The 27,415-nt window shown below is 41.8% G+C and overlaps 1 protein-coding gene across 1 annotated transcript in view; it reads left to right on the plus strand.

Annotated features, from left to right (window-relative positions):
- LOC134533376 (lachesin-like) overlaps positions 1 to 27,415 on the plus strand; it is a 120,697-nt gene that overhangs the window by 42,051 nt on the left and 51,231 nt on the right. The window contains exons 4-5 of the mRNA XM_063370897.1: positions 4,483 to 4,644; positions 21,410 to 21,538. Coding sequence (XP_063226967.1) covers positions 4,483 to 4,644; positions 21,410 to 21,538 — 291 coding nt within the window. The remainder of the gene's footprint in view (positions 1 to 4,482; positions 4,645 to 21,409; positions 21,539 to 27,415) is intronic.

Genomic DNA, 27,415 nt, shown 5'->3' on the forward strand with positions numbered 1-27,415 from the left:
GTGCCCCGGTAGGCGGGGGCCTTAAACAACAGCAGACAGCAAGCGTGTGCTCTCGAGCGACTAATTTCCCTTTGGCGTCCCAACAGCGTCGAGACGCCGGCAGTCCGTCAATCCGCGGTGCTGGTGGCGTCCAAGTGCAAGAAGGGTTATTCCTTGGGTGGAGGAGGGACAGAGAGGAGGGGAGAAGAAGGATGCAGACGACCTAAATTAAGGGGATGATTTATTGGCTCCGGAGTTATTCTCTTCCTCGGAGAACACCGGCTCGCAACCTCAGCAGAGCCGAGTCTCCCCCCCCCCCTCTTTCCCCCCCTCTCTTCTGGCTGTAGGGACGCCGGCACTGCCAACCTCCAGAAATTGGTTTCTCGCGGAGTGTTCTCGCGGCCGCTACGCGTGGCAAGAGGGTATCCCTGGACAACTTGATTTATAGCTGAGGGCGCGGAAGTTTTTAAAGAAAGGATTTCCAGACCAGCTTCACATCAAAACGCAGTGCCTTAGATTGTGTTTCGAATTATAAAGAGTTATAAAAAAAATTTGGGGCTTTATACATGTACAATCTCAATATTAAAACGAATTTTACAGGATGTATGGGGCGGATGTATTTTTTTTAACGGACTGAAATTCCAACAACTCAATCTTTGAGCTTCTTGTGCAATTGTACCACACGTTGGAAATACGTTTAGTCATATCATATAAGTAACACTGGAAGTTTTAGACCATTAAGAACTTTATTCTCTTAAAATGGTAATGGTAAAGAATCAATACTTTGTTTAAAGTATATTATCAAATCCTTTTTACTTTACTGTTTGAATCCTAAACTTTGACTGAAACAATGTTTTATGAAATAAATTAATACCGTAAAAACAGGGTTTGAAAATAAAAACAAAAAATTCAAAACATCCTTCGAATCAAATTTGTTCGAATTTATTTTAAACCATTTTAATTTTATCCTAAATCTTGGTCCAAATTAATTTTTATACCACCACTTTAATATCACAAGGGATGAAAAATAGTTTTCAAGGGTACAAAATTTGAATAACTGCATTAGTTGGCATAATATGGAATTCTTTCTAAGCTGTTCTACGTTTAATAGAACGTTTTGTAATACTGGAGAACATATAGTTTGTCATGTACATTAAGTTCTTAAAATGTTCCAGAAGTTTTTAAAAGTTTCCAAAATATTTCCAGAAATAAAAAAAAGTAGGCTTTGCCGAAAAGTATATTTTTAAATTTTTATTGAAGACTAGAAACGGTGGTTTCGGCCACGTCAAAGGATTGGCGTTAACTTAATAATATCGATCGCAATGCATAGTGCTCTCTTCGTTCATAAATTGTTTGCAAATGTGTGTAGGATTATTTTTGTTTGAGAAGGCCGATTACAAGCATGTCGTGGAGCCGACCTACAAGGTCAATTGAAACGCGGAATTGTCCGTGTTGATTCTGGGCGCGTGAACAGACTGTACCGCGGCGTCTGTGTCGACACGGGCTTCCAGTCCCGGCCGACCGTGTGACGAGCTACATCATGTTCGCGGCGCTCATTGGACCGCTGACCTCCCTCCACCCCCCAGGGTATCTGCTCGCCTCCGCGCGAGAAGGGAAGGGGTTTTCGGCAACAGCGATGATTGATCGCAGCGACGCCTGTCCAAAACACGTACCCCTTCCACCCTCCCGCTCAGCCGCTGCGACCACCAGCTACCTTCTGGTTCCTCGAGCCCAGAGGCGCCTTCCAGCTCCAGCCTAACTTCCACTCTTGGGAAACACACCGCCTCAGACGTCCGACGGACTATAGTCACGGGGGAGGGGGGATGCGAACTCCGCCTGGGCATAGCGTCAGTCAGAACCCGCATGGCTTATAGATAGAGACCGGAAAAATTCGCGGATTCATTTCGTGATAGGCTGAAATTCAAATATGTGTACAATTCTGCTGGTTCTGCTATTGGCTCTGCTGCTTTTAAAAAGCCCGCCTTAACCTGTTTGATCTTATAGAAGATTTTCTCGCACGATGGTTGGCCGGTTCTTGCACGTTCGGCGCAGGCAGAACGTGACACTTTTTCGTGCGTGCAGCTGGCGTTCATCGATTTATAAGACGTTATCACGTCAAAAAAAAATTTTTTCTTTCCCTCCGCGCGGCTGATAGCCGCTGCACGTGGCGGAAAAAACACGCTAGTGACGAGGTGTTGTTCGCAGGCAACACGGCTTATCCCTGGAGTGTTAATGTGACCGCAACACGCCACAAACGAATTAAAACTGTGTCAGAACGTGGCGTCTTCGTTCCTTCCGCGGGTGGAGGCTAGCGGGTGGAATCCTTGTTATAAATAGTGCGCGGTCAACTCGGGAGATCCACAGTGACCTAATTACTTCCATCATCCCCTCTGGGCCGAAGTAGTCTGAAATAATTAGTTTCGGGCTATGTGCTGAACCGCACACCACACGCGTGTTTGCGCTGTGATCATCACTCGTGTGAAACTCGGATGTATTGATATCAAAGGCCGTTCGGCACACGGCGGTTGGTTTTGAATTGCGTCAGTCATCCATCGCTCGCCTGCTTATCGTCTACCGTGTGCTTGCAACGGTGGGCAATGCCTATAATCATAAAGGTTTTTTTTTAGATCAACGGAATTGGGACGAGCTTGTTCTCCCCCCCCCCCCCCCCAATCCAACATATTCCTCCCCACTCTCAACACCTCCCCCCCCCCTCCCATGGGACGCTGGACACATTAACTGCAGGGTAAAAAAACGGGGCGCTGGGTAATAGCCATGTCGCATGTCGTTTCGTGTCGTGTTGTGCTGCAAAGACGTGTTAATTCACACGGTCCCAGTCTTAACGCTGTCATCTAGCGTGTAGTGAACAAAAACAGCATCCCTTTAGCATCAATCTTGAGCTGACGCGAAAGTCAACTCACATCAGTAGTAACTCAATTACTAACTTATTCTTAAAATTCCATAAAATAAATTACATTTTGTCAGTGCGCTCACGCCGTTTTTAAATCGTTGTCGTTAACTAGGTATTAGTGTCAAAAATAGGTTAAATATAATTACAACTTAAATTTTTTCTTGTTTTTGTTTGCGTTTCTTTTTGCGTAAATGGAAAGTTTCAAACATGAATAAACCAATGCTTTCACGTTTTTCAGTTGGTAAGTGTATTCCAGGCAACGATAAAGTTAACTTTCGTGAGTTCGTGAAAATGTATGTCGTCAAAGATTGATTCCAAGTGTATGAATATAATGGAACGCATTTTAAGAGTTATAAGGACACGTCATCCAAAGTTCAAATTATTATACTTTTTCATTTAGAGAAATTTACCTCTGCAACTTACGACATTTAGCTCCTAACGTGAAGACTTTCGAAATGAATACGTGACACTGGCTTTTCAAGCGAATATATATATTTTTTTTCTTTCCAACACAGTAAAATAAGCGTTGTGAAGTTTCAAAGTTTACAGATACTGCCCAATTTTCCCAAGAAATTTCAAAGATGTTAAAAATATGGGTGCGTGTACTTAGGTACGCGCTTGAGAAGTTATACTTCTTTGGCATCATTAAAAAAAATTTTAATTGCATGCAAAAATAGTGCGTGGATACCCTCCGCGCGGAAGAAGTGAAACTTCGTAATGTGAAAATGAAAATAGGAAGGGGTAGAAATTGATTTTTAGTGAAATCATATTGTATCAAATCAAACTAAAAAAATAAAGGAAATAAATTTGTAACGATTAATAGATTGATTTTCAGAGAGAGAGAGAGAGAGAGATAGATAGACCTATTGAATGTCTATAAAACTAACTTTTTTATGAGAGCAGATTTTCATGAAATAAATCATGAAATCATTCAACGATAAAAGCTGTTTATTTAACTAAGTGGACGGGTTCGCCCCAAGGAGAAAATTGACGCGGCGAGACCTCGTGGACATAAAGAAATGACACACACTCGCTATTTATGTGTCTATGAAACATGATTTTTTTCTGCAATTTAAATTTTAATATATAAAAAGGGTACTGAAAATTTAAAAAAATATGGTGACACTACAAACTGTCAGGATCATTATTTTTTTCTTACTCTCTACTTAGTTCCTTACAATAGCATTCACTCTCGCTCTCTCTCTCTCTTTATATTCCCCCTCCCCAGGAGCGTTAAACGTTTAACGCAACCTTTTTGGAAATCGCATTAGAAGTATAACTTCAAAAAATTACACTTTCGAGCTTGAAATGTCACTGCGCTACGATGGTGCTTCTTCTCAGGTGCAGTGCCTCGTAGGTCGCGAAATTATAATTTTCTTCCTATTGTTCACGCATGTAACTTTGCAGGGTTTCGTCTACGGATGTGTGTTCCTGTACGAGAAAAAAAAATGCTTATTTTTGGTACTTCTGCCGCTGTCGCTGTTTGCGTTTATGCCCAGCGTCGTCCGGACAGCTTGTGTGAGGTTCGGTTGCAAAACACCCTCTGGCGCTCGGGAGACGCGTGAGGGTGAAAGGGCGACTGTTGTCCGCAGTGCCGCCCAACATCCTGGACGAGGAGAGCACCCCGTCGTCGGTGGCCGTCAGGGAGAACCAGAACATCACGCTGACGTGCAGGGCAGACGGCTTCCCGGCCCCCAAGCTCATGTGGCGGCGGGAGGACGGTCAGGGCATCAGCATTGACCGCCGGAAGAAAGGTCAGTGCCCCTCCTCACCACCACCTATACCTTCCTCGTCGACCCCTGGTGACCCCCTTTCGACCCGAGGTCGCATCTCGTCCAGCGAGGCCCGGCTCCAAAGACTCCCCCCTCCAAGGGAGGGTTGTCTGTAAAGTCGGTTTACGGACGATAATTTTACGTGATAACGTCATAACAAAACATTCATGAAAAATTGCATACTTTTTTTAATTACAGTTTTTTTTTGCAAAATTTAATTTAAATAATTTGTTTAAATAATAATCACGAACAATTAGTTTTAAAAAAAAAACGCCTTAACCTGTTTGTATATTATAGAAGATTTTCTCTGACGGTGGGTTGGCCGGTTCTTGCACGCTCGGCTAAGGCGAAAACGTGACAATTTATTTTTCGTGCGTGCAAGACGGCGTTTCGTCAATTTGTAAGACGTTATCACGTCAAAAAAAAAAACATATATTGTCGAGCCGCCATTATTTCTCAGAGTCATCTGGTTCTAGACTTGAAGCTCGTGTACATCTGCTGCATGCCCGTAATGAAAATAAACAGTAAGTACATCGGTTACATACAGAGAGAAGTACTGGTTGTCCAAACAAGTGAAACCCGACGAACGTAATATTGACCAATGCGCATCTGAAAAAGTGGAATTCTATTTTTAAAATAAAAATGGTTGTCTGTAAAGTCGGTTTACGGACGATAGTTTAACGTGACAAAGTCATAACAAATCATTGATGAAATGATTGCATACTTTTATGAATAAAATTGAATCATTTTTATTGAATTATCACTATTTTGTATGGATACAAAGAAGGAGTGAAATGAAATCTACAATTTAATTGATAAATATACTTTTATTTGCACTCATTAATTCAAATATGTTTATTACTTTAACGAAGAGTTTATTTTTTTAACTATAACTTTTATACATGTTTCCTATTTAACTTCTTCCAATCTGTGTTATTCTGCTAAGGATAGGACGATGATAGGAAAATTAGGAAACGAATGGGAGTGTTTCAAGTTTAATGTACCTCAAAAAAGTCAAATCGATGGTTGTTCCAATCGAGTGGAAGAGAGATAGATGCGGCGCAAGCGTACAATGAGCGCAACGGGACACAGCGTAACGGGACTCTTTTTCGTGCGTGCAGCCGGCGTTCATCGATTTATTAGACGTTGTCACTTCAATAATGCCAAGCGTGACGAACGTACGCGAATTGTGTTTTAAGATAAATTTCCGGACGCGAATCACAAGTAGTTGCCGCACCCGCCTTCAGAATCCGCTGCTTTAGCAGCTACGTCGACTATCGAATCGTTCCATTTGCAGAGCGAAATGTTAAACGGCTATGATAAAAGGTGAAAAAATACTTGAAAAAATACAAAACCCTTACTTTGTACCTATTTTCGTCGAGTTATGTTATTAAAATACTCCCCCTCTTGTTCAAATCAATTAAGCAGTTAATACTATATAGTTTTCTTTTATCTTTCGTGATCTTTGGTTCGTGCCATCCGCCACAGATGGCAGCACAGTGGTTACACATTTCCGTCCCATGTAACTTCCGTTATATTCACGAAATCGCTATTACCAAATGCCGTATACCGAGAGATAATATGATACCCATCAAAAAATGTAATGTTTGAAACCGTTTGAAAAACTGAAGAAACTTCGCATAAATTTTGAACTTATACATACTTACTCGACATTTCGTATACATAAGTAAGCATAATATTCTTGGTTTTAATTACAGTTATACATAACTATAAGTTCTACACCGTTTTACAAATATGGTGCGTGTAATACGCCAATAAAAATGTTAAATTTGTCTATAGTTGACTTAATTTTCTCATCAACACCGAGTCATTTTGAAACTGACACACACAGCTACAAAAAAAAACATGGATATTGGGGAACGTTTTCGATACGGCATATTGCAAGAAAGCCTATTATTTTTAGCATTGATTTAAAAAAAAAAAACCTTTTTGACTGGGATTCGAAATGAAATACAAGTCAATGTCTTACCACGCAGTTATATTACTTCATTAGTAATTAAATGCAATCGGTAATAAAGCATGCTGACTTAGCTGCATTGAAAATTGCAATTCATGTTTGTATTTTCAATCCAATTCAGGATCTGATTAATCTAAATTAATGCCGAAAATATTGATTTGTCATTAAATGAGAATGATACCACGCTGTTTTAAAATAAACTTAATTATTTATTTTTTTCTTTAATAAATGCCCTACCGTTGCTATTGAAATATAACATACAACCTACTTTTGAACATAATTTCTGATTTTTCAGAAATTCTTGGAAACCGCGGCAGAGTGGGGGGAAACGGACGGGAAATGTCCGTTGGGAAAAGATGGAGTTGGTAGCCCTAGTTGCAGCAGCAGGGGCTTACGGCTGGCTTCCCCCTCCACTTCCTCCCACACCCCTGCCCCCTCTCGCATCCCCGGCCATCAACCGCCTGCTGCTCTGCAATTTTAATGACGTTTCTGTAACTGATGAATTATTTAAGTTTCCCCCTCGCGGAGAACAGTGGCGACTACTTTGGAACAACCTCCCCAAGGCACACGCCCGCATCTTCGCGAGATGCGGGGTGGAAAAACTGACTGAACACTGCAGGAGAAATGTTAGTGAGTCCTTGGGAATTTAACAGTTCTTTGGCTGAGTTACACAAAAGGTTTTAATGAGTAGCCAGTAGTTACTTTTGCCATCGCGTAACACCATTCTTTTAAAGTTATACTTCTAATGCGACTTCCAACAAGGTTGCGTTAAACGTTTAACGCTACCATGGAGAATAACGCTACCATGGAGAATTATTTGCATGCAATTAAAAACTATTTTTTAATGATGCCAAAGAAGTATAACTTCTCACGCGCGTACTTAAGTACACGCACCCATTTTTTTGTTACTTTGGTGGCCATTTTTGGTGCTATTTATTTTCGGCTGTTAACCTCACACAAGTGGGTTTTATTCTTCATTTGAGACAATATTTTTATCAGCAAGATTTTTTTCGTGTAAAACAATTTACACAATCGTATGAATTACTTTTGTTTCACAGAAAAACTAACACATTAACAAAAATTATAATGTGACCTCCGTAGTTCTGTAATTATTAGGGGTTATAGATGTGTGTGTAGTTAAAAAAAGGTGGGTTGTCTGTAAAGTTGGTTTACGGACGATAATTTTACGTGATGACATCATATCAAATTTTTTTTTTAATTGCTGCTTTTAAAAAACCCGCCTTAACCTGTTTGATATAATAGAAGGTTTTTCTCGCACGGTGGTTGTCCGGTTCTTTGCACGCTCGGCTCAGGAGGAACGTGAAAATGAGTCATGCTTTTTCGTGCGTGCTGCCGGCGTTCATCGATTTATAAGACGTTATCACGTCAAAAATAGGAAAATTAATTGGTTGTCTGTAAAGTCGGTTTATGGACGATAGTTGAACGTGACAACGTCATAAGAAAACATTGATGAAATGATTGCATAATTTTAAGAATAAAATAGAATTATTTTTATTGAATTAACACTATTTTTTATGGATACAAAGGAGTGAAATTAAATCTACAATTTAATTGATAAATTTACTTTTATTTGCACTCATTAATTCAAATATGTTTATTACTTTAACGAAGAGATTATTTTAACTATAACTTTTATACATGTTTGCTATTTAACTTCTTCCAATCTGTGTTATTCTGTTAAGGATAGGACGATGATAGGAAAAGTAGGAAACGAATGGGAGTGTTTCAAGTTTAATGTGCCTCGAAAAAGTCAAATCGATGGTTGTTCCAATCGAGTGGAAGAGAGATAAATGCGGCGCAACCGTACAAAGAGCGTAACGGGACAAAGCGTAACGGGACAAAGCGTAACGGGACAATGTTCGCAATGGGACAATGAGTAATCCTTTTTAGTGCGTGCAGCCGGCGTTCATCGATTTATTAGACGTTGTCACGTCAAAAAAAAAAAGCAATTTAAAATATTTCCCGAGCGTAAGATTCTTCACGAAATGTTAACAAAGTACAGTTGTTGCTTCCGAACTGCACGAATGACTCCAGGGTTTCGCCGGTCGTAATTGAGTCACCTGTACGTACATGTTCAGTCTACGGGCCAGACACGAGAGCGGCAGTACCTGACCCGGGGGAGAGCAGGGGAGGGGGGAATGGCGTTGCTCTCCGGGGCTAACCACGTGATCGAGTCCTCTCGCCGCGTGGAATGAATTCCTTCCGCGCGACCGAGCCATCGATCAGCTACTTTGGATTCCTCCCCCGGCCCGCGGCGGCGCGAATTGAATAACACGGCGGCGTAACCCAATACATGCCCGTTCCTCTCCGCGGCACTCTGGCTGTCGCCGGTCGCCGAGGCCACCGAGGGGGAAAAGAAGAATAAGAAGCCTTATTACGCCATCTTGCACGTGAAGCCTTCATTTCACAGACGAGAGAGCCACACCCGAAGTTCCCCGAAGTTCATGCTCGCTTTCTTTTTTTTCGTTCTATCTCATTGTGTAAACCGGTGTGGCATTAAATTTTGCGGTCGATTAGGATAGGTTAGCTACATTGTAAATACTTTAAAACATTCTGGATGGTTGGTTATATTAGGTAAGTATAGCTGCATTAAAAATACTGTAAAATCATTTTATGGTTGCTTAGCAAATAACTTTTTAATTTGTAGCTATCCAGGGCTAGGAAACCGTTTACATGATTACAGAGTATCTCTAATGTAGCTGTCCTAACTAAATCAACCGTCCACTATGTTTTAAAGTATTTATAATGTAGCTAACATAACCTTTTACAATGAACCAAAAAAAAAAAACCAAAGATGCACGATCGGGCGTTTGGCTCTCTCGTCTGTGAAAAGAAGGCTTCCCCTTGCACTCAACCAGGAATTTTTTTATCGTTTATTGTTGAAAATATTCCTTTTTTTCAGGTGTATTATTCCAGTTTAAGAGAAGGCGAAACAAATGAACTCTAAATAAATAAACAACATCAATTACACCCCACCATGTTGCATGTTTGAATATGTCGTCACAACGTGCAGAAGGAATCTGTCAATAAATTTTATGGCTCGACAAAACCTCAAGACTTGTTTTTAATCCTTTACGAACTCGATTTTCGTGACTAAGTGTCATTATTACGTGAACTGAAGGTTTATCAACGAAAAATAACGGCGTGGATAACGTTGGAGATATAATTTTACATTTCGTCATTTCAAGAAGAAATGTCTATTAAGTCTAGCATTGCGCTCTAAATTATAAGCCAGTGTTACAGGTGTTATTATTGTTTATACTTATTTATAAGCAGACACCATGTTTATGATTTGAAACCTGAAAAAGCTGGTTGTGGTAAATGTAAACATAATTATGATAAAAAATATTATTGAGTTTGTATAGGTATATTACTTGACTGCTGTGTGAAATCCCTAGTGTTTTTTTTTTATTAAAACATATTTTTGCATGGACTGGCGAACTCAATTTTTGTCCTAAATGTCACTGACCTGGTTTTTTTGTTCACAGTTCCTCAGTTTTAAACAAATAATAGCACAATATCAATTGGCTGACATTTATTTTATTTTAATGCCTTGCAGATTATAATTGGATTTACCAAACAGAACTTACATTATGTATAGTTATTTACAAAAAAAAATATCAATTTCAAGCATAAATAATTTCTAATATTTTCAAGAGAAATAATGTCACTGTACCCTGTGACGACAGGAGGCAGTGACAGTCCCCATGACTTGCTAGGAACAGTCACACTTACACGCGGCAACAAAAACATGATGAAATGAAGTTGATAAAACGACACGCTCTTGACTCGCCGCGATCATTACAACTGCTCATAATTTCCAAGCTCACAAACCCAAAAAAAAAAGGCATTAGCAGAGAAACAACAAACTTTAAGAAGGACCAAGAAGTAAATGTTAGCAGGCATATAAAAAAGAAAAGTGGTAGTTAACTTTGTTGGTGCTTTTAATACGAGCACAAATCCAAAACCACATAAATACAATTAACCTCTTGTGGTTGGTTGGTTTGTACTTTGAAATCACCTTCCATTTGTTACAACTTGAAGAACTTAAAATTAAAGGCCAGAAAAAATAATATTATACTAACTCTTAAAATTAAATTCATAAAAAGATTAAGGTTTAATACAGTCAACATTAATTACTTAGCGACCAGTGCATGGCTACTTTTATAGTAAGAAAACATTTTATATATATTGAAGGAAAATAAAGGTAAAACCAACGACTAAATATATTAGCAAAGATCACTGGTTTTCGCGTCCATCGTCTAGAATTGCCTGGATTCTGGGTTGTAGCCGCGGCGAAGTCAAAGATATCACTGACGTTTCGGTCAACGTTACCTTCGCCATCTTCAGCTGCTACCTGATCATGGCGACTTCAATGTCAGCCGAAACGTCTGTGATATACCTATTCGCCTTCGACGCGGTCACAACCCAGTAGCCAAGCAATTCCGGATTAAATACATTATCACCAAACTAAGTAAAATTATATGAAACTAAAAAAAAAGTTTATTCAATTTTTGTACTTGGTACTTGGTACTAATTATAGTTCAAACAAAAGTTTTAAAATTTATAATCAGACGTGTGAGCAGCAAATTTTGAAAAGTTTTCTAGCAATGGCCAATACAAAAGCAAAAGTTTAAAAAAAATGGTCTTAATCGAGTCCCGCTGTTTAACGCGAACATGAACCTCCTTAAAAAAATTTGCCGCGGAAAATTTACACACACAAAAAAAAATTACGTGCACGTAAAATTCACCTAAACTTCGGCAAGTGAATGCACTCTCGGGCAACATCTTGCTGAAGGTTCTATAGGGACTGGGCGGTCACTGACTCGAAGATCCGAAGGGCATTAATTGCAGCGATGAGCCATACAGAGAGGCTGTAAAATTACAGACGTACCTGGAGATGCCTTTCCCGTCGTACAAGATGGGTTCAACAGGGGATCAATTAGAGACCGGAAATTTCGCGGATTCATTTCGTGATAGGCTGACATTCAAACATGTGTACAATTCTGCTGGTTCTGCTATTGGCTCGCAGTTTAACTGGAGCTCTCTGGGCCAATGAGATACTGTCGACCAAAGAAGCGTCGAATCACAAGCTACCCAGTGGAGACGCCTCACAATTTAGTACCCAATGAACACGCGTGTTTACTTGAGAAATGCAGAGGACAATGGAGGCTATCCTAGAGGTCATTGAATCCGCGAATTTTTCCGGTCCCTAGTTGATCATTCACGACGAACGCAACCGCTATAACCAGCTAATTGCAGATCCACTTATTCGCCAATTTCGCCTCGTAGCATGCCCGCTCGCGAGACGACTCACGCGATCGTAAATTATGCTTTGAAAACGCTTCACGTGCCAACATGCGGTCTTGCACGGCTGGTGCATTTTCCGAGCGCCCTGTTCGCGTCATGTCTTACAAGTAGGGACCGGAAAAATTCACGGATTTAATGACCCCTAGGAGAGCCTCCATTATCCTCTGCATTTCTCAAGTAAACACGCGTGTTCATCGGGTACTAAATTGTGAGGCGTCTCCACTGGGTAGCTTGTGATTCGACGCTTCTTTGGTCGATAGTCTCTCATTGGCCCAGAGAGCTCCAGTTAAAACTGCGAGCCAATAGCAGAACCAGCAGAATTGTACACATGTTTGAATTTCAGCCTATCAAGAAATGAATCCGCGAATTTTTCCGGTCTCTACTTACAAGTGACTCCGCGCATTGCGGAATTCGTGCGCCAGAGAAAATAGTCCCTGTTTTCCTTCACTCGACCTACACACACAATCAATACTATGCAAGTCCCGGATGTCCGTATTACGAAGAACTTTAAAAATAACACCTAAAACTTATACAATAAATATTACTTTATATTAAGTCATGAGTGTAAGATTTTTATTGTTTAAATTCGTCACGGAAAAAATCATGTAGATGCGAAAAATAATTGTGAAATAAAACAAACGAAAAACAATAAAAAGTCGTAAAAGGGTCAAGATCAGCTCTTTTGTGATTTTCATCGCATTTAAAAATGGTGCCATGGTGAAACCTTGGACTATAGATTTTGAGGATCCATGTTTGAATCCAAGTACATTCATTCTGACTTGAGCAGTCATTGGTTACTCGAAATCACACTTGGCATTTGGTGGAATTTTTCCTAACTATAGATCTTGACCAATTATTTTTCCAGTTTTCCTCGTGTGTGTGTGTGTTTGTGTGTGTCAGTCACTTATGACTTCGTTCTTGACTAAAAATGAAACAAAGTGAATGTGAAATTTTTTAAAAATAATTTTGCTCTGGACATAATACACAATATTTAGGCATCTTCTCCCCCGCACATTATATTCAGTCTGACATTTTTACGTTTAGAAAGCCAGGAAAGTACAAGAATTGTCATTTTTCTTAGACTTATTTGTAACTTTATTATACGTTTAAATGTAATCACGGAATATTTTCCCATAAACCGCCAATTGAAATTAAACACACGACAGTGTTTAGAGACTTTCCTTTGATTGACAATGTAAAAATCGTAACAGAGTTTCGATTATTCACAATCATATTTCAGAGACTTAATCAACTGGCATCAGTGCTCACACAACTTAATTTAATATCTCACGTTTGGACTTACGGTCACTTAATTACTTTAATTTACTTTACTTTGGAATAAGGCATCTGTGGCATCAGAATTTTTTTCCATTCAGTAAATGAGCAGATGATTGCTGCTCAGCTTGCAATCAGGTATTTGCTAATGGGCTAGCAGCATTTGAAGTCTGATACTCGGCGTTCATTTAGGCGTTTAAAAAAAAAAAAAAAACTTCGTTCGCGCATTGATACTCGAAATTTGTCGCTCGATTCGCACCACGCAGCAGTTTGGGCTGGCGCGCTAGCTAGGCTGCGCCGCCGCCAGATAATGATACCGGGTGCGTGAATGTTTCATGGGTACTTTACAGGCGTTTCACAAACCGGAGAGAGCGTGCGCGCCTGGACTAATGGCAGTGGGTTTGCGAGAGTTGACGGGCTTATAGCCCGCGCCGGGACGGGAGAGGGGGGTGGGAGAGAGAGAGAGAGAGAGAGAGAGAGAGAGAGGATTTGCATGCGCGCGAAATGTCCCGCGGTATTCACGCACGTCCACATCCTGCAAACCCACCCCCCCCCCCCTAACCGGGAGGGCGGAAAGGACAGCCATACACACGACGCGGCCGCCCCCGCAAGTGATGGGCGTAGCCCCCGAGAGCTCTTTCCGTCTCTACATCCTTTACAACAACAATATATATATATATATAAGTATATTCACCATCCAACCCGCTCTCTCTCTCTCTCTCTCTCTCTCTCTCTTGTCCCGTTCTTCCGCCCCCAACATCTCTCTCCGACCCTATCCCCGCAGTTTCCTCCGAAAATAGAATTTTCATAAAAATGCGAGCGGCCATGCAACATTGACGCGAGTTTTGTATCGAGATGGCATCCGGTGTCTCTGAGGGAGCAAGGGTGGGGGAGACTGCCGACACTACGATAGCCGGAGTGACTCGCTTCGGGTGAAACGAGAGTGCCAGTGACTCCTGCCCGATGTTTGCGGGATCATCGCCAAAGACAACGTAGATTGCTATTTGGCGGTGGGTTAATCAACTCAAGCAGCTTGGCTTCTGTGTTGTAGCCGCGTCCTTGGCGAATAATTCACCGACATTTCGGGGTCGACATTGCAGTCGCCATCATCAGGGAGCAGTTGCCTACTGAGGTTCTTACAAGTTATCCTTGCCTTTACATACTCTCGCCTGAGAGGGAATATGTTTCCTGATTGGCTGCAGAGCCTTCCTTTCTTCTGGTTGGCTGGGTGGTTTTGCCAATCAGGGGCGATCTGTCTAATTGTGTGATTGACAAAAACAGCCCAGCCAACCAGAAGAAAGGAAGGCTCTGATTGGCCCACAGCATGAAGAACCTTCCCCTCAGGCGAGAGTATATAAAGGCAGGATAAATTGTAAGAACCTCAGTAGGTAACTTGCTCCCTGATGATGGCGACTGCAATGTCGACCGAAACGTCAGTTAATTGTTCGTCAAGGACACGGCCACAACCCAGAAGCCAAGCTACTTCAGACAATGGCCGTGGATGCCTGCGAAAATGGTTAACCAACTGCTCCTAAGGACTGAAGTCGTTAAAAGTGAGGGTATGAGGTTCTATATTGAAGCCGAGGCATAGTCGCGCTAAACCACATTCAAGAACTTCACGTTTTATGTATCTTGGCTCGGAAAGAACTTCACTCCAAAGCAATCACGGCAAATGAGATCAACCACGGGTCTGTAATAGTAACTTTCCAAACAAACTGCAAAATATAAAAAATAAAAAAATTCAACCGTGCTGAAACGAGTTGTCATTTACAAGGTATGTTCCAAGAGTAACGGGAATTGTGCAATTTTCGCGGGTTGTATTAGTCCGATCCACGCATTTTTTTTTTCGTGGTTGTGGTGGTGAACATGTCTGAAAAGTATCTGTTCATTGTTAGCCATATTGAATGTTAAGTTTATTGTCATCTGTCAAAAAGGTTAAATGTTTTTAGTACCATCGGCGATTTCTTACTCAAATTATTTGTTTAAGAAAATGGATCAGAGAATTTGTATAAATGCTGTTATAAGAATGTAATAAAGAGTATTAATGTTTTAGAAACGTTTAATAATATTTTTGCAACACTCATATCCCTGGTTGGCGACTTCCCGCCGCACGCTGGCATTCTGCAGGTAGCCTCTCTAGCTGGCGCGAGACCTGCGTTTGTTTCTCGGATTAGCAGAGCCCTCTTCTAAAACTGGGTGCTCCTGTCGCCAAAAAAATATATATATATTTAACATTCCTAAACATTTCCAATGTTTACTTTACTCTCATAACAACATTTAATGCTAATTCCTCGATCTATTTTCTGAAACAAACCAAAAAAAAAAATCGTCGATGGTACCAAAACAGCTTTAATCTTTTTTGACAGCAGAAAAAACACTAATGGCTAACAATGAAGGGATACTTTTCACGCATGTTTACCAATATAAAAACGAAAAAAATTGTTCTATTCGGATTAATACAACCAGCGAAATAAAAAAAAATCCCATTACATTTTGAACAAAACTCCTATGTTCAATCCCTGAGTAGTATGAAACATATGTAATGTCCTATACCTAAATGAAATTCACGTGAATGCGCCTACGAATAAGAATTTTCAATTTACTTTATAAATATACTTTTATCTCGAGAACACTTTATACTTTGGAAATAAATTTCACCCTGAGTGAAAACGTATCACCTGCTGTATAATATCGTAATTATTGGACTGTACCACGAACATACAGACCAATCACGTGAAATTTAAAGCATGACCTTTAACTAAAAGTAAAACAAACAGGAATTTTGTTTAGGCTATATCTTATAAAATGGCGTGATGCAGTAAACTATTTACCTAAACTATCATGCATTACTACTTCCCATGCAAGTTTAAGCACAAGTTTGTCAGAGACATGTTTTGTTAAATATTTCAGTCAAGTTGGGTCTTAATTTTTTTTCTATCATGCAAGCATGCTAAGTGCTAGAAATAACCTGTGCTTTAAATGCTTATAAAGTTTATATTTACGTATAAAAACAGCACATAATCCCATTGCTTTGCATTTTTTATAACCCAAAAACTAAAGATTACATGGTTAATTACCATGGACGTCCGTTCTTTAAGGTTCGCGTATTGTTAAAATGGCACAAGGCACACGGGAGGTATCTTATGGACGTGGGTTTGAGTCCCGGTGATGCTTCTGCCTCAGCGCTGGTCATGTTGCCCTTATCTGCACTTTGGTGCTAGATCGTCACTCTTATAGCCTTGTGAGGCAATAAACCCGGGAGAGTTGTGAAGCACCTACTTGTATTCTCCTCGGAAGCGTGTACTTTTCCAGGCACTTTGCTCGCTCCGCCTTTCCGTGGAACATAAAATAGCTCCCTGGAAACCCCCCCCCCCAACACTAACTTTTAGAACTCTGGGGAAAGTGTGCCGTAACCCTAGATGCACTGGAGAAAATGTAACGTGTAAAATTCTTCCATGCCGTGTGTTAAGGGCAGCAACGTAATTGCTTGCGTAAAATGAAACCACTTAGCTGTAAAAGGAAGGAAACTAACAATTTGCTGCACTTTTCAGATGTAATTAAAAGTCATTTGTACCACCTAAATGGTTCTTTAGACTATCTGAAAAAAATAATACTTTTTTTCTCATAATATAGAGAAATAATAAAATACAATGTGTAAATTATAAATAGTTAAGTATTATATGATGTACATGCATATGTAGACTGACCTTTGTTATATACTGACGCTTTAGGAGAAAATTGTACCCCACAAGGCAAGACCTTTAAAATGAGAACATTCATTTTACTTAAAGATTTTTAAGTCAACGGCTAAGTCCGTAAAGGGGAAGATATTCCGTGTTTTAAGGAGCAACATGCCAGGAACATTATTTAATTCTTACATGTAAATCCGCGTCACAATCAATCTTACACGAATTAAAACAACAAGGTATGCTGGAGCAATGAAGTAATGCATTTTTGAATGGGAGTACCTCGAGAAAACTCAAACGCTATTTGCCACTGTGTTCATCTGCCCTTTGATGTTTTTCCGACCAATTCTTCCCACGGTATTCTCTATGCTGTTTATGCATTTAACTTTTGAAATCAGGTGATATTGGCTTGTTTTCTGTGTGTGTTTACATATTCATCCTTTTTTTATGTTTCCGAGGATTCTCTATGACATACAGGTGAGCAGCAATAGTTTAAAACATTTATATTTTTTTAATCAATGTTTCCACATTGCAAGAATCATTTGGAGGTCCTAGCAGAGAATAAATGCTGTACGAACGGCGAATGGTCTTTAAGGGTGTAACCGAGTTGGAAAGAAGTGTACGTCTCACCCCTCGCCGGGAAGTTGTGCCGAGCTGATTGCCTAGATATGGGGGGCCAGCAACGGAAAGAAGGGGGAGGACTAGATATTCCCTCCCTTAGTAAATAAACAGGCCCGGGTCTGCAGGGGGTGTAGAAGAGGAGGGGGGAGGCACGCTGACAGAAAGAGGAAATAAAAGTGTCAATATTTCACGAGCCCCGCTGGCCCATGCAGTCTATAAACATGTCACCCGGGCCTTCCCCTAGGTACTCCCCCCTTCCCTGCCCCACACAACATGGCCGCGGAGCTGAAGGGCTATTCGATTGGGGCAGTCTGGGAAAATATTGAAATGTCTTTCCCACCCAAACATACGTTACGCGAGCGCGCAGACCCCCCCCCCCCCCCCCCCTCAGGGGTATCAGGGGGGGGGGATATCATTTATTGATGCGGGGCGGTGATTTATCGAGGAAGCAAGCAGGGCGTTGGTCAGATCTTGCTGCGCTGAGTCGTCGACTGTCGCGCGCGAGGGAATTCACACGCGCGTTGACGAAGAGCCGCAGCGACTGCGATCCGCGTGTGAACAATAAGCAGACGTGTGTGTTTTGGAATTGGAACTGTTTTATGTGCGCTGCCTGGCCACGAGAAATACATATATCTCTTCTTGGTAAACTGTCAGCGGTTCTTGCAGGACTGTGTCTTTGAGTCTCGAGTCCCTCTAAACTATTATATAAATATATTTTTTTTTACTTTGCATTCATTTTGGCCTACATACAACCCACTTTACAGTATCGGAGGTTTTTTCGGAAAATAAAAGTACGGGTGGTTAAGAAACTTGGTAAATCAGAGATCTATGCGGTTCAGCCCAGCACCAGATCTACACGCGAGATTTCCGAAAATTTTCGGCCTACTGATTTGTTGTTTTTAAAAACAACAGAGGATCATACACATTTTTTCTTTTGTTATTTCCATTAATTTTACTAGTTTTTTTTTAATTAATCTCTCTACTCATTTATTACGCTTAAAAATAGGCTCTTTTCGACGAAAGAAAAGGTTCATTTTCCAACTGCTGCTAAAGATGCCTCAATTTATTTCCACTGTGTCAACGCCACACCGAAAAACAAATATTGATTATTTTTTTTTCATTTACTAGTATTAAATATATATATATATACATAACTCAGTGCTTGATCATGCGGTGATTGGGCGCGATGATCAGTAACTTGCAGCTGTGAATTTTCAGCCGTTGGCCGTATTTTATATACATGTATAAATTTTTTCTTATATTTACGCTCTCGCGCAATCTATCGGTGAAAACAAGTGAAAAGTCAATTACAGAAAGCTTGGGTCTACGATTAAACTGAGTTACAGGTTCAGTTAAAGACCAACAAGGCAGTGCATCGCTGGAAGTGGTAACATTTTGAGGAGCATAAGTTTGAATAATGAAGACACGAAATTACTTTGCCCATACTAAGTTATTTATACATACTCTGCGCTGGCTATCACCAAGAATAAAAGACGACTTAATAACCTAAACTTATTGAATATGTATGCTTAAAATACAAGTATAAACTTAAACTCAAACGTATTATGGTATTCACAATAAATTATTTGTACCTATTGAGGAGAATTTCTGCCGGCACTAATACGAACATATTTCGTAAAATATTCCACGACCATTATATTTAAAAATGAGATTTTACTAAACGCTTATACCAAGACCGCTATAAACCATTTGCAAGCTGCAATATTGTAATAATTATTTTTAAAATACTTATAAATTTAAAAAAAACTGCTTGTAGTCAAATATTTCACAGAACTTTTATGGCAAGAGTTTGTTTGCAATTTTCAACAAAACTGCAATCTTGCAAGAGACTAAATTATTGAAACAAGTGAACGTTTCCATGTCTGCTCCACGCGCGATAATTTATATTGATGTTCGATGTTATTTTATCACCAAGGCCTCGAGAAAACCGATATGCTCCAAGCGAGTTCCCCAATCAAAAAGCGTTCTCACTCAATTTCAACATATATATTTTTTACCCTTTTCACCAAACATTTTTTTATGTTCTCAAGAATTTTTTGTATATATCAATTTATTATTCTATTTATCAGTAATTCTAAACTATGATAGTGTTTTTCAGTAAAATATCTGTAACATACTTGTTTCCCAATTACAAGGAATGAAACGTAGACAATTGGAGTAAATCTCTGTCTTTTTTTTTTTTTTAGTTTTGTAAATTCTATTATTTTAAGTTAAGTGTGTACCTTTGGCTTGTCTCATGCATTTTTTTAAGACTTCGGTGCTTTATTCAAGTATTTAAACATATGTAATTACTCGAAAATGAAATAAATTTTAATACTTGTTGGAGTGTGATATTATTATCAGCCTTGTGTACCGTACAATTTATTTTAAATTGGCCACGCATGTTTTGGAACCAGAACCCAAGCTAACATTTCAGCATTATATTAAGTATTTTTTAATTAGATTTTGATATAGTGTAGTGTACATTATTTTCGATGACTAGAACAAGAGTTTTGATCACTTATTACGCAAATAACACATAGGTTGGTGGTTAGGCCGCTCTGTGGGGAAGTCTGAGGAAAATCTGAGTTCTGTTTCGCAATTGTGCGAGTCCTGTGATCAAAAATTCAAAATGTATATATCTTGTAATCACAAGTTATTGCAAATAGGGGTTTTTACACAGATTTTCATATTTTCATAACTAAAAGTTTCAATTGCGTAAAAATTAAAAATTGTGTAAAATAGTCTCATTAATTAATCCACCTGCAAAAAGTTAGTACTACAAGAATTTATTTTTATTTCTGGTTTATTCCTTATTCTTTGTTTTAAATCATTATAGGAAAACTAGGCCAGATAACCATTCCAACATAATTATTAGAAAACTTGTAAATATAACCTACCTGAAATGTGAGCTAGGTACAACATTAAAAGTAAACAATGAGTGTTAGCTGCAAGTTTGTAAGCTACAAATTGACAAAATCCAAAGATTTATTTTGTTAGTATGTATTTCCTGCGTCTGCTGCTGGTGCGTGGAGCCGGAGCCGATGTCAGCCATCTTGTATTGAGTTATCATGGTGGCCATCTTGGATGACTTTGACCTAGACCATTTCCCCGACGGCCATTTTGGATGACAACACAACCGCCATCTTGAATTCTGCCAATTTTGCTAGAACTTTACGCCATATTGGAATCGAGTGCCCACTTCCACACTTTGCATTTTTTTCGTTACGTGACAATACCAATGAGTGTCCCACTCCTAAAATGGCAGAAGGTTCTGCCGTAACAGAAAGTGCACCATTAAGTATTGGGGCACTCTATGGCGATGCCACAATAAAGAAAAAGTGCAACGTTTGGGAGTTTGAGCACTAGATTCCAAGATGGCGCAAAGTTATAGAAAAAAAATTGGCGGAATTCAAGTTGATGGAATTCATAATGGCGGAAGGGTCTACCGTAACTATTTGGAAGTGGGGCACTCGATTACAAGATGGCAGAAAATGTTTAGAAAAACAAATGGCAGAATTCAAGATGGCAGACATGATTTATTCAAAATTATCGCCGGGGTCATAGTCAATCTCATCCAAGATGGCCGCCGGGCCTTCAAAATTCAAGATGGCCACCGGGACGTCACAATCCAAGATGGCCGCCGGGACGTCACAATCCAAGATGGTGGCCACGTACCAGCAGCAGGCGTAGGAAACAAATGTGTATACTACTAAGGTATAGATAGGTAAAGCAATTGTAAAAGTGTGAAAATTCGCTTGTCATGACAAGTTTACAAGAGTGTTTTTGTGAATGAACACTTGTAATGCACAGACTCGTGGAATGTTGCTTGTGAGTGCGCGCCTGTGTGTCGCAGTGAACGTGTACGACGGCGAGCACCTGAACCTCACGAGGATCAGCCGCACGGAGATGGGCGCCTACCTGTGCATCGCCACCAACGGCGTGCCGCCCTCCGTCAGCAAGAGGATCATCGTCGACGTCGAGTGTGAGTGTGCTCTTCATTCCTCAGGCGTGTCTGCTGGCCTCTGGCGTGTCTGCTGGCCTCTGGCGTGTCTGCTGGCCTCTGGCGTGTCTGCTGCCCTCTGGCGTGTCTGCTGGCCTCTGGCGTGTCTGCTGCCCTCTGGCGTGTCTGCTGCCCTCTGGCGTGTCTGCTGGCCTCTGGCCTGTCTGCTGCCCTCTGGCGTGTCTGCTGGCCTCTGGCGTGACTGCTGCCCTCTGGCCTGTCTGCTGCCCTCTGGCGTGTCTGCTGGCCTCTGGCCTGTCTGCTGGCCTCTGGCGTGTCTGCTGGCCTCTGGCGTGTCTGCTGCCCTCTGGCGTGTCTGCTGGCCTCTGGCGTGTCTGCTGCCCTCTGGCGTGTCTGCTGCCCTCTGGCGTGTCTGCTGGCCTCTGGCCTGTCTGCTGCCCTCTGGCGTGTCTGCTGGCCTCTGGCGTGACTGCTGCCCTCTGGCCTGTCTGCTGCCCTCTGGCGTGTCTGCTGGCCTCTGGCGTGTCTGCTGCCCTCTGGCGTGTCTGCTGCCCTCTGGCGTGTCTGCTGGCCTCTGGCGTGTCTGCTGGCCTCTGGCGTGTCTGCTGCCCTCTGGCGTGTCTGCTGCCCTCTGGCGTGTCTGCTGCCCTCTGGCGTGTCTGCTGCCCTCTGGCCTGTCTGCTGCCCTCTGGCGTGTCTGCTGCCCTCTGGCGTGACTGCTGCCCTCTGGCCTGTCTGCTGCCCTCTGGCGTGTCTGCTGGCCTCTGGCGTGTCTGCTGCCCTCTGGCGTGTCTGCTGGCCTCTGGCGTGTCTGCTGCCCTCTGGCGTGTCTGCTGCCCTCTGGCGTGTCTGCTGCCCTCTAGCGTGTCTGCTGCCCTCTGGCCTGTCTGCTGGCCTCTGGCGTGTCTGCTGCCCTCTGGCGTGTCTGCTGCCCTCTGGCCTGTCTGCTGGCCTCTGGCGTGTCTGCTGCCCTCTGGCGTGACTGCTGCCCTCTGGCGTATCTGCAACCAGTGTCGGGGGAAGTCTCCCCTCAAACTAGGGGAATAACGGGGAAAGGGTTAAAGACTTTCCTTCAGATAGTGATTAATACCAGACAGTTCTATACTTACACACAGACGATTGTGAGTAAAATAGCTTAGCGGCAAGAGGTGTGACTCAGAATCTAAACCACCCCGCAAAATTAAAGATTACAAAAATGCTAATTGGCGACACTTTCAAGGTTTTTTTTTTTTTAATAACTAGCCAATGCCCGGTGATCAGCTCTACTTTATATTCCCCGAACGAGCGTGAGTAATATCACTTAGCCTTCGTTTAGTCTTCCGCTGTTTGAGTGAGTGAGTGCTGAGGACATTTTCCAAGTGCATTTTTTACATTTTCGCGTATTTCATCCAAAACAGTTTGAAAAATAAGTAATGTTGGTGGTTCGCAGCTCTCGTGCCGCATAAAAGAAACTCGTTATTTCAATGTTTATTTTCCAGAAATGTATTTTTTTTTTCAAGCTGCACTACACCAAATATATATATATAATCGAATTCATTGGGACTTTTTTTTTTGGAAGGAAAAAAAAATATTCCTGCACAGTACAAGAAAGAAGATTTCTTTGTTTGGGCGAATTTTATGGGCTCCCCCCTCGAGTGTTTTATCGCTCCTTCGAGGAAAGATATAGGGGCGAAGTGAGCGCCTTAAGGGTGGGTTGGTGATTTAGCTATTACGGCGCACACCCTTCCTGAGAAAACTACCCCTCGTTTCTCAGACAGAGCCTCCGGGAGTCCTGGGGATCGTCCCATCACAGAGCAGCCTGCTCAATAATCCACCGTGCGGTAACACAACGCAGCGCCCACCACCCTTTCCCTTCCCACCCCCCAACCACACCTACTCTCTTCCGCGTTCCCGCCCGCGCTCCCGCGGAGGTCGTTTAAAATTCCGCGCCTAATGGAATTCATCCGGCCGAGGCGCAGGTAACGCATCCGTGGTTCTGCCGCGCCGACTGTGCTTGGTAATGGCTGAGCTGGTTCGAAGGACGCAGAATGTGTGTAGATTCCCCCCCTCCCCACAGGTATGAGACATATGCCACCCCCGTGCAAGTAATTAATATCCTCTAACGTTTGAATCGTCATGCAATTGTTCAGGGGAGCTGAATTGTTGCCCCTTGGAAGGGCAGCCCTTCAGAATTTTTCTGACAGCAGTGTTTTTGAAAGGTTGTCTGAATTGTTTCCCCTTGGATGGGCCACCCATCAGGATTTTTCTGACAGTGGTTAGTTTAGGTTAGGTTAGGTTAGGTCACTTTACAAACTAACCACTGTCAGAAAAATCCTGAAGGGCTGCCCATCCAAGGGGCAACAATTCAGACAACCTTTCAAAGACACTACTGCCAGAAAAATTCTGAAGGGCTGCCCTTCCAAGGGGCAGCTTTTCAGTCGCCCCAAATTGTTGAAGTATTATTTCTGCAAGTGTGGTCTCTGTCTTGACTAAAGAGTTGATTATAATACAATGCAATGATTTAATTTTTTTTTTAAACATTTTGTTGACATCTTTTATTTTCAAGAAAATCGGCTGAACTACAAAATTCCTTCCACGGAATTCTTGTGCTGTCTGATGTTTACTTTTGGGTGTGTTCGACTGTGCTGTCGTCGTCATCGTTCATCGTTGATTCATCTGATTGACAAAAGGGTTTTGTGTGTGTTTATGTTTTCATTTTGTCATTTCTTATTTTGCCTTTACGAATTTCCCCCCCCCCCCCCCCCCCCGTGACAAACAGTGCAAAACTGCAATGACGTGTGTTCAAGGAATTGTATTTAATCCAAATTTAACCATGGCATGCAGGGCCGACGCGTCCATATAGGCGAACTAGGCAACCACCTAGGGCGCCAAGTAGCTGGGGGCGGCGCAGCACGACACATAACAGCTGATATAATATGTTCAACGATTATTGAAACTAGATGAAAATGGATGATTTTTGTAACAGTTTTAAATGTTTATATTGATATAATTAATTATTTAAAGTCCACGGTGACCTGTTTATGATTTGATATACGATAAAAAGTAAAAAAAAAAAACACAAGCCTGCTTACATTTGATTGTTGACAAAATCTTAGGCTTACGTTATGTATTTTGAGGCAAGGAAACTTTTTTTTTCGGGTGTCCGGCGGGGGGGAGGGGGGCGGGTAATTAAGGTTTTTCGCCTAGAGCGCCAATTTACCTTGCACCGGCCCTGATGGCGTGTATCATGGAACGAGCGAACCCCGGGTGGGTGTGACTCTGGCAACGGTGACCACGCACGGCTATGCTGAGCGAGATGCAAGTTTTAGTGCATGTCCCCCTGAAGGAAGCGTCAGGGGAGGACGGGGCTGTGAACTTACCCCCGCGGCGGGGCACGGGTTGCCCGGGGAGGGCTGGTCCCGGCGACCACCCCCCGGACAAAGTTCAACCCTCAGTCCGCGGCGGCAGAAGAGAGTGTGTCCTGTCGCCTGCAGGCGCTGCGAGGTCCTCTGGTGTCCTGGTGAGACCAGGTCGCTGGTGGCACGTTGTAAAGTTAAAGAATCATTCTAAACTTTTTATCTTAAATGTTTCGTGAAATTGTCGCAAATTAAAATTGTCAACTTAAATATTGTTAACAAACTTAACATAGCATTCTAAAACTTGACATTCCTCAGCTAATATCTAGTTAACAGTTAATCGTAGAACAAAACAATAAATACCTTTACTGTAGATAATAATATAAGGAATAAAACGATATATAGAAAGATTGACTGCGATAAATAACAACGGAGATATGAAGGGTAATCCAAATGCTTGCAAATCTATTGTTAAATGAGGTAGGGGGGGAAGCACAAACGGAGGGGTGGGGACTTTTGGGAAAATATACCTCTAGTTAGGTCCTAACCCTTGCGAAAATATCAGCTTGTCTCTAATTTTTCCCGACATATAACCTTCATTTCCTGGGCTAAGTAGCGAATATCGCAAGTACAACGAGGAATAGACAGCCATGTCCTACGAATATGCTCAATATTTTTTTTTTGCTAATGGTATGTATCGTGGTGAAAGCAACACGCTCAAATAGAAAGCTTTATGTATGTGTGTGTTTTTTTTTACACACGCCTACAGTCAACGTATGAAAAACTGCGAAAACTTGCAATAGTGTAATGTCAAAAAATAATGATTAAAATCAATCATTACCGAAGTGGTCGAGGTAAATAAAGGTCCTGGTTTAAAACATAACAGCAAGCAAGCCAGGTTAGCTCTGCCGAATGACTGGTGTATTCTGAGTTTTCCTAACAAACACCCCCCCCCCCCCCCCTCTACCACCAACCCAACCCAAATTCAGGTTTGAGAAAAGATGATTAATTGTTCAGTTGTTCTTTTTTGACAGTAACTAGTTGAATTTAATGATATAATTCTCTCTTTCCACTATTATAGGTGTATTGAAAAAACATATTTTAATAAATAGTTTTTTTTTTTTTTTTTAACCCGCGCGTTACAATTATGACAATTGTGCATTACGTGCTCGCGTATTTTTCCCGTCATTGATGCTGTCGCAGTGAGTGCGTCCAGAGAACCTTGCAAACGGTCGGCCGTGCAACCTGCGACACGGGGAGGAGGTGAACTGTGGCCGCAGCCAATGAACACGCGACTCTTGCGGGGTCCAGGTGACGGGGCAGAGGACCCCGGGTAGCGCGGCGACGCGCTGTGAAGACGTCGCAGCAGCCGCCTCGCGCGCCGACGTCCCTCGAAGTGGCCTCCGCGCCGGAAATTGCACGCTGCTGTGGGGTTGGGTACCTGTGGAGGGGGGTGAATGCGGCAGCGAAGAGCAGAAGTGCGGGGGGCGGGACGCCGGAGCACTTAGAAAGTAATCCCGCGGAAAGCTGTGCGCGCATATTTCCTCTCCCTCTGTCTCTTTCCCCATCTCTCTCTCTTTCTCTCTCTCTCAGCGCCCTTTTTCCCCCTCATCCTTTCTCCTTGTGCCTACCCGCGCATATTTCTGCTACTGAGGGTGGCCTTTACGCCTGCAATCCCCTGTGCACTGTCGAACTCCCTGGCGCGTCTTCGCGAGAATACACGCCGGTTGAAACAAAAATAACGTGTGCGTTGAGTCCACGCGCGACAGAACAGAAACTTATTGCTTGTTAATAGTATTTAAACACACCCCCCCCCCCCTCCCCCAACCCCGCGACCTATAATCTTGCATCCGTTCATTGTCAATTTGGGGGCCTCTTTTGGTGGTTAATTCCCACGTTGCCTTCGATAATACCTGTTATCTTCTTCCGACTCGTTATTATTTCCAAACAAACATAGATTACACTTGCAAAGTCTACAATTCCTTTCGACATTTCCAATCACAGTGTTCACATAACAAAAAATAAATAAATTACACTTATAAAGCTAACCTCATTTTTGTTAGTTGCACAAATCAATTACTTTTTTCCACACGAATAAATAAATTGTAAATACTTTACATAAAATAAATAAAATGGTGTTAATAGTTAGCCGTTACTAAAGCCGAGGAGTAGTAAGCACAATTTATTATCTTTACGAGAATTCCGTAGCAGCAATGCTGCATAATTTCTACCTGTCCTTTTGCCGTCTTCCCATTCAACCGCTAGTGCTTGCGCTGGATTGGCGTCGCCGCTGACGCACTCTCCTCCTCTACCGGTTCCCCCACCAAGTACCTAACTAACTATTCCCCTCGTGCGATCGGAATTTTCGTAACGCTCTAAAATTGTAGTTCCCTCAGTAAAGAAGTTTCACCTCAAAATACAGTAAATTTGCGGACTTTTCAATGAAGATTGTACCTGAAACAAACGACGTATTATTCGTAGTTCCATATTTCTGTACACTGTAAAATCTTTTTTCTATTATTTTACAAGGAAAACCCTTGGAAACTCAGTTGCCAACGAAATC

Source organism: Bacillus rossius, chromosome 6 (assembly GCF_032445375.1).
Source record: "Bacillus rossius redtenbacheri isolate Brsri chromosome 6, Brsri_v3, whole genome shotgun sequence".
NCBI lineage: Eukaryota > Metazoa > Arthropoda > Insecta > Phasmatodea > Bacillidae > Bacillus > Bacillus rossius.